At 30.9% G+C, this 8,231-nt stretch overlaps 2 protein-coding genes across 7 annotated transcripts in view; one reads left to right on the top strand and one right to left on the bottom strand.

Annotated features, from left to right (window-relative positions):
- Positions 1-201: 201 nt before the first annotated feature.
- On the top strand, positions 202-2,336 carry LOC115242488 (serine--tRNA ligase, cytoplasmic). Its single transcript, XM_029818800.1, has 5 exons — positions 202-812; positions 892-1,176; positions 1,253-1,474; positions 1,557-1,813; positions 1,898-2,336. The coding sequence occupies exons 1-5, from the start codon at positions 351-353 to the stop codon at positions 2,151-2,153; spliced, it is 1,482 nt and encodes a 493-aa protein (XP_029674660.1). The 5' UTR covers positions 202-350; the 3' UTR covers positions 2,154-2,336.
- Positions 2,337-4,810: 2,474 nt separating this feature from the next.
- The window catches only part of LOC115242485 (protein capicua homolog), a 54,443-nt gene continuing 51,022 nt past the window's right edge, over positions 4,811-8,231 (bottom strand). For all 6 annotated transcript variants that reach the window (XM_029818794.1, XM_029818797.1, XM_029818792.1 and 3 more), the window contains one exon: positions 4,811-8,190. In XM_029818794.1, the coding sequence (XP_029674654.1) occupies positions 8,120-8,190 (71 nt within the window). In that variant the 3' untranslated portion in view covers positions 4,811-8,119. The remainder of the gene's footprint in view (positions 8,191-8,231) is intronic.

The raw sequence follows: 8,231 nt of genomic DNA, 5'->3' as shown, positions 1-8,231 counted from the left end.
TTATTTAATTTAAAATGAAACGATTGACCACCAAACGTTTTAATTAGGCTACCAATCACCACCAAACGATTATATAATTTTAATTATTAAAAAGTGTAGTTCACGGCTTCCCGCGAGAGGTCTCTACTGTCTCTCCTGCCGATCCTTAAAGTAGTCCAGCTAACTTTACGGAGCTAGCTTTCTCTCTGATATCGGAACGCAGCCTGTGGCCTGTATATACTGTGCTAGTGCAGAAGTGCAGTTCTAGTGCAACCCCAGGTCAGCTAAAAAGAATAAACCATCTGGCTTCCACGTGCCCCCGACGTTTCCAAGAGTTTATACACTCTGGGTTTGATCCAAAAACGTGAAAAATGGTTTTGGATCTGGATCTTTTCCGCAAAGACAAGGGTTTTGATCCGGAGAAGATCCGGGAGAACCAGAGAAAACGTTTCAAGGATGTGCAGCTGGTGGATACTGTCATCGAGAAGGATAAACGTTGGCGACAACTGCGGCATTGTGCCGACAATTTTAATAAGCTGAAGAACCTATGTAGCAAGGAGATTGGCGAGAAAATGAAAAAGAAGGAGTCACTTGGTGATAACGATGATGTGCCTCAAGCGATCGCTGATAATCTAGCTGACTTGACTTCCGAAAGTTTGAAAACATTGACAGTGATGCAGATCAAGAAGATACGTAATCTCATCGATGATGCTATACAAAAAAACGACGAGAACTTGAAGTCGACTGAATCAGAAAGGAATAACGCCCTTAGAGAAGTAGGAAATCATCTACACGAATCTGTACCTGTTAGTAATGACGAGGAAGAGAACAAAGTATGAATATCTCTTATTCGATTTATAATTTTAACAATATAAAATTCTTTATTATTTTTAACGTTTGCTCTTATCTTAGGTGGAAAGAACTTGGGGAGATTGCACTGAAAGAAAGACATACTCTCATGTTGATCTGATTCACATGATTGCTGGAATGGATGGTGAACGTGGAACAGGCGTGTCTGGCGGACGAGGTTATTTCCTTACTGGACCAGCAGTGTTTCTGCAACAAGCATTATCACAATTAGCATTGAGAAAATTATTTAAAAAAGATTATACACCTCTTTATACTCCATTTATTATGCGAAAAGATGCAATGCAAGAAGTAGCGCAACTTTCTCAATTTGACGAAGAATTATATAAGGTATTTGTGTCTTAATATAAAGGTTTTAACTATAATTATATAATTAATTATAATTTATATATTTTTTTTCTATTAGGTTATTGGTAAAGGTAGTGAACGTAATGAGGATAAGGAAATAGAGGAGAAATATCTTATTGCTACCTCTGAACAGCCAATAGCAGCTTTTCATAGGGGTGAATGGATAGCTGAAAATGCTTTACCAATAAAGTATGCCGGTATCTCTACTTGCTTCAGACAAGAGGTCGGCTCTCATGGACGAGATACTAGAGGTATTTTTAGAGTACATCAATTTGAAAAGGTATCTAGGGCTAAATGAGAATTAATTATTCGTTAAACAAAACAGCATGATACATACATGTTCATCATTTTCTTATTTATAGGTAGAGCAGTTCTGCCTCACCTCACCTTACGACAATAAATCTTGGGAGATGATGGAAGAAATGATTTCCAATGCGGAAGAATTTTATCAAGCCTTAGAAATTCCTTATCGCGTAGTTAATATTGTATCTGGTGCATTGAATCATGCAGCTTCCAAGAAGCTAGACTTGGAGGCCTGGTTTCCTGGATCTGGTGCATTCCGTGAACTTGTGTCATGTAGTAACTGCTTGGATTACCAAGCAAGGAGATTACTAGTAAGGTCAGTATATATATTAGATAGCATATAAATATCATTAATATAACTAATATTATAAGAATTTTATAAAACTCGTTTAATCTATAGATATGGTCAAACCAAGAAAATGAACACGACGACAGACTATGTTCATATGTTGAACGCGACAATGTGCGCAGTGACACGCGTAATTTGTGCAATTTTAGAAGTACATCAAACAGAAACTGGCATCAGAGTGCCAAAAGTTCTGGCAGAATACATGCCCTCTAAATACAAAAGTGAGATTCCGTTTATAAAGCCTGCGCCGATTGACGAAATCGAAACGAAAAAACAGAAAAAGCAGAAGGAAAATGTATCGAAGTAAAATAGTACGACTACAACTATTAAATATGGCAATGAAGCAAATAGAACTGTCTATCTACAGATCTTATTTATTGCATTCTTAAATTGCATTTTTTTTTTAAATATTCCATTGCGATCTAATTGGATCGCATAGATGTAATGGTCAGTTAAGAAAATATATACACAAATGCTCTCAATTTTTCTCAATATCAAGGTCTTCATGTATCTCATAATATACCTCTTCCTTGGCCAAAAGATATCCTCTGGTCAGTTTTATTTGGAGACAAACATTGTTTAGATATTTGACAATTTTTGTCCCCAAATATCCAAAACCTTTATCGCTCTAACAGGCATGTATCTGCTAACGATCGTGTTAAGCTTAGAACATTTGGCGATTGTCAACACAGATTACAACATTTTATTTGATAACATTTGTTCAATATTTCATAATCAGACATCAGTATATAATATATATGATTCTGTAATATTTATACATTTGATGAAGAATATTTTTTCGTATATTTCATATTTTTTTTTATATCTGAAATTGGTAATGTGCTCTAAGAATCTCTTCTTGCTTTTTGTTTATACAGTTATATCGATATCATTAATACTAATGTACAGAGGCCATTAAAATATCTCCCCAAGAATAATGCACTTCAGTGTATATATAAAAGAAAAAAGAAAAAAAATTATTTTTTATGCGCTTTACTAACAAGTTATCATTTGTCATAATTATATATTTATCAGAAGAAAGCACATGCCAACTCTATAAAACTAATTGTAAATGTATGTTATATCATTAATCATAATACTTTGGCCAGGCATTAGATAATTCACCACACTATGCTTTTTCCATCTTATAATAAAATATACTTTATATATACTGTTACGAGCAAATTTTTTCATATAATTACACATTTCATATAGTAAATTATCACTGTTTGCAACAATGTGCCTCTCGCTAAAATAATATAATTTTGCCCAACTCCATATACATCGCGGTTATAATATATACTATGAGTTATTACTGAGCAGAGATATAAGTTTGATGTGAAATTATAGAATGCGAGAGATATGGAAATGTTCGACAAGAAAGTTGACAATGTGACATTATACAATTATGCCGAGTAATCGATTTATATATATATAATGAAAAATTGACTTAAATTTTTAAAAATATGTCGATTTTTTCCCAAGATTTTCGAAATTTTATCAAAGATTATAAATCTATTTTTCATAGAATAAACTTATTCCTGTGAATCGAACGTGAAATTCAATTTCATATCGAATATAATTATAAATTAAACACGAAATTTAAATTCAAATACATATGCATCAACCAAATTTTTCGCCGTAATATAAATGTCACAGTGTCATGTGATTAATTTTTTCTTATCTTCATTTCTTTGCTCTCTTTTCTCGCGAATTATATTTTCTAGAAAAAGTAAACGCATCTCTACATCAAAAGGGCCGTGCGCCGGCAATTTGGTCCAACAACTGGTTCTCGTGTGTAAGGGCATCAGTGTTAAAATCTGCCAATCGTCATCGATTTATCCGCACAAACATGTTTATGAATAATATTCCGAGATATTGATACAGGCACAATGGTAAAATCAGTAAATAAACAATTGCTGTGTAGTATGAAAAAAATTATCCCTCCGAAATAATTTCTCTTTAATATCGTATCTATAATATAATGTCTTGAGCACGTATATCGAGATTATTAGAGATACTGAACATATCAATACTCATATGTTGTACTTTTCAACATAATTCCATAGAATTTACAAGTGTGTCAATGCAAATTTATATGAGAATACGCTCCAGAGAATATTGCTTTGCGATATTGAGAAGAATTATACATACAAAAAGTTTCGGTTAATTATGCCTGAGAGTATAAAGAGCGGATTATCTGTTTTATTGGATTGGTGCAGATTTTAATGCCTCAGCCAGATTATATATATATATATATATATATATATATATATATATATATATATATATATATATATATATATATATATATATATATATATATATATATATATATATATATATATATATATATATATATATATATATAGATTTTGATACCTCAGACATAATATATATATATATATATATATATATATATATATATATATATATATATATATGCTATAATACATATATGCCATGATGTCATATATATGCGATTGCGTTTAATAATTTTTTATACATTTATATATGTATATGTATGTGTATATATTACATATGTAATGAAATATATACCTCACACATGTGTATATACACGTATACATCGCGTCGATGTAGTATTTTTACTGCATGGATACATATAGAGTCATTGTTTATGACTTCTATATATAGTATTTTACTTTTGCTTCCTATTATTTTCCATAACATTAATCTTGACTGAGAGAGAGATATATATAATTACATAACAGTTTTAAAAATATTTCAAAATGAAACAAGAAAAATAATAGAATAATGAATATTAGATCGTATTGCGACTACAAGCATAAAAATATGTCTAACGCAAATAATAAAAAATTGAGTAGTGTAAAGAGAAGAGCGCTTAATTTTTTAGATCATATTCGTTTATACATCGAGGAAGAAAGAGGAATGGGAGGAATACACGCGCAGGAAGTCATGTGGTGAAGAAATAGTCGGTAGAGTAGCTGCCACTTTTACTTTACTTCTGTTTTTTCTAGATCACAGTCACATTCATGGCTGCTAAATCACGGAACGTATTTCATCACCATGTGAAATAAAGGGGGAAGAAGATATATCAAAGCTTTTTCAAGAATCTTATAAATACTGGAAAGTAGTTTGCTAGTTTACGCAAGTACAAAATATAATATTTTTTTAATTAATTCTTTGAAATGGGCTAGTGCGAGAGATATTCAAACCCTGTTTAGATCCTGTTTCATCTAGAACTAAGAATGATGTGTATGTGTGTCTCAAACACATTTACCATTTCTTCACGAAGAATGGAACGTATATAGATAAGCGCTTGAATAATTTGCGAATAATTATGGACAGATAGGTATATTTGACAAATTTGTTAGATTCTGCATAGAACAGATCTTGTAGACATGCATCATATAAATATATAATAAGAGCGAGACACACACGCACACACACACACACACACGCGCGCGCTCATGCACACTTGAGCATTCATATTTAAAATATTTTATGATAAAATATCCCCTTTCTCTTAAAAGATTCTGCGAATCTCATGTTGGACCAATATTTTATTAAATTCAGCCGAATTAAATAAAAACGATTTCGCACGTATTTCACGCGACATAAATGACACACATGTATGTAATTCTAGAATATTTTCACAATTATACAATATCCCTTGATTGCTACGCAACCGTAAAAACCGTTTTAAAATGGTCTGCATTATAAATCTGAAAAGAATTCTCACACATTGACAAAATAGAGACATTAATTATATAATGTCAGAATTTGATGAAAACATTACAAACAGGATCAATACAGGCTTTAAGTTTCCCTCTTCCTATTCTACTGTTTGCTACTAGTGCACTTAACGTTTGATAAAAAATAATAAATCAAGAGACGAGAGATAAGAGGATTATAATATAATTATATTATATACAAACAATAATATATCCTAACGCTTTGTAGGAAAGGATTAACTTTGGAGAAGGGTGGGAGGACCGTCCCGAGCACAAGAGTCCACTACAGATAAAGGCCCATAATCTGCAATTATCCTAAACTTAATCCTGCCTGCGCTTTTTTTTGTGTATAATTATATATATATATATATAATTCTACAAATTACAATAGCATATATTCTCTCTATCATTTTCATTTTATACGTGCTAAATTTATATATAGATAAATATATATATTTATATATAAAGTTAGCATTATATATGTATTCTATTTACAAAATATGTAGAATAGACATGTATCTCATATCCTAACTACAGTATACGTGCCGTGGCGCGAGACTTGTCGAGACCTGTCAAGGTGCGCTTTTTTTTATATCACTAATTACATAATCTATTTTACAGCCAAATTCAACAATCTTTGCTAAAATTCGATACGATAATTCTTTGAGATTTAACATAAAAAAAGATTGGAAACGTTGGATCACTAAAAGAGGATGTTAAAACTGACGCGATATACTATATTTTTTGCGTGTAATAAAGAATATAAATCAATTAAAAAATATATATGATACAACAACACTCCAACGATCCCATTCAACGTAATGTACAAATTTATAAACAGTATAAACATTTATATTTTCATAAAAATGCACACGATTTCTTCTTAGTACATTGCTACTGTTAATAATTGTATAATTGTCATACTAAAAATTGATATCGACATTTCAATTCCAATAACGAGTACATTTTCTCTCTTCATATAGTATATGTGTTAAGTACTTGATGCATACAATAAAAATAATAATAAAATGTGTATTTGTCACGGCCGAAAAAAAAGGAAAAAAAAATACGGCCTGCTTTATAAAAGCGCTTAAATCTAAGGCCAAAAAAGAAAAGAAATTAAAATTTAAAAAAAGATAAAAAAAAGAAAAAAATTCAGGAAAAAAAAAAGGAAAAGACCGTTTTAAAACACCTATAAAATATGGATTAACGCATTGAATTTCAGCAAAGCTATAAAAAAACAGTAGTATAAGTACTTTCAATAATGTTGGAAACATATTACATATTATCTATATCAAGAATTTTTATCTAACAATCATTCTCTCTTTCGCTGAAGGAATTATAGTGCATGCATTCCCTTCGCTTTGTCACCGCACAATGGCACGATTTTTATCTCCTGTATTATAATATACATGGTTCAAGAATACAGTGCTCTTACAGTTCTTCAGATAGAGAATTGTAGATATTTCACAACTGTTTAGATATTTTCTGTCTCAAGATATCATTTTGTAATATTTACACGTGAAATAAACATCTCTCTGAGATGAATGATGTATTACATAAATTTTGTGCAGTTTATCATAGTTTCTTCATTCTATAGAGAGAGTTTTTCGACCTATATAATATATACATATACATACATGTATACATACATATATGTAAATATATATATGTAAAGTATAACTAAAGTATATAAACTCTGATTTTATTTTATAATGTTCCATTAATTCTATGTTCCATAATGTTTCCAGTTCCAATCTTCTGTCTCTCTCTCTTTCTCTCACTCTGCTTGTTTCTCTTTAGCTTATGATTTTTATTTTATATTTTCAACAATATTTAACAATGGCTTAGGCCCTTCTTGAATCACGCAAGACATGTTGATATACAAATATCAATTACACAGTTTTAAGAATTTCACGGTGAAACGCGAATTGCAATTTTTAAATATAATAAAATGTATAACGTCATATATATTTCTTATGATACTCATTTTTTTTGTAAACAATACCCAGATTTATATTGTAATGCAGTATTATCTTTCTCCGTTTCAAAGAATAAGATTCTTGTCTCGTAGATCAGACAAGTGTTCAACACATGTTCATGTGTACATTGTCTATATTTTGCATTAATATTATTTTTAGAGACTTGAAAGCCAAATTTATACAAAATCATAAATTGTCGTAAAATATTGCAAACTATTAATTATTGAACGTTTGCAATTTTTTCCGTTTCCTTATCGTTCAAGAACAACTGACATCTTGACAAATAGTTATAAATAATTATATAAACAGTAGTACACACACATAATACCTCAGTATTATATATAAAATCACTTGTATATCAATCACGTCTCGGTATGCCCGTTAAATCAAGCCTGCAGCAGGCTTCATCAAAATCTAAAATTGCACTAAAGCCTTTTGCAGTACTTTACAAGTCCCGAAGAGAATATGCATGATTCTAACGACTTTCCTAGTAAATATTTAGCTCTTCAAAGGATAATAATGTATTCGTGTTGCGGAGTAAGGGGATGCATAGTATCACAGTTGGCACGTGGGTGCTAGCTACCACTACTACTGCTTACAGGCAGTGAATGTGGAGCTCCCATCGAAGTTGGAGGAGCAGTTGGACCTAAACAAGTATCGGAGAAATATACAATTGCGTTATACACA

Source organism: Formica exsecta, unplaced genomic scaffold, assembly GCF_003651465.1.
Source record: "Formica exsecta isolate Colony F162 unplaced genomic scaffold, ASM365146v1 scaffold6, whole genome shotgun sequence".
In the NCBI taxonomy this organism is placed as follows: Eukaryota; Metazoa; Arthropoda; class Insecta; order Hymenoptera; family Formicidae; genus Formica; species Formica exsecta.
Note: the sequence above shows the minus strand (reverse complement) of the source record. Positions and strands in the feature narration are given on the sequence as shown.

Bases quoted from the DNA above. Each gene is read 5' to 3' on its own strand.
- LOC115242488 (XM_029818800.1), top strand. From the start codon at position 351: ATGGTTTTGGATCTGGATCTTTTCCGCAAAGACAAGGGTTTTGATCCG. The intron at 1,475-1,556 runs GTATCTAGGGCT...TCTTATTTATAG, and splicing joins GAGTACATCAATTTGAAAAG to GTAGAGCAGTTCTGCCTCAC. The intron at 1,814-1,897 runs GTCAGTATATAT...TTTAATCTATAG, and splicing joins GCAAGGAGATTACTAGTAAG to ATATGGTCAAACCAAGAAAA.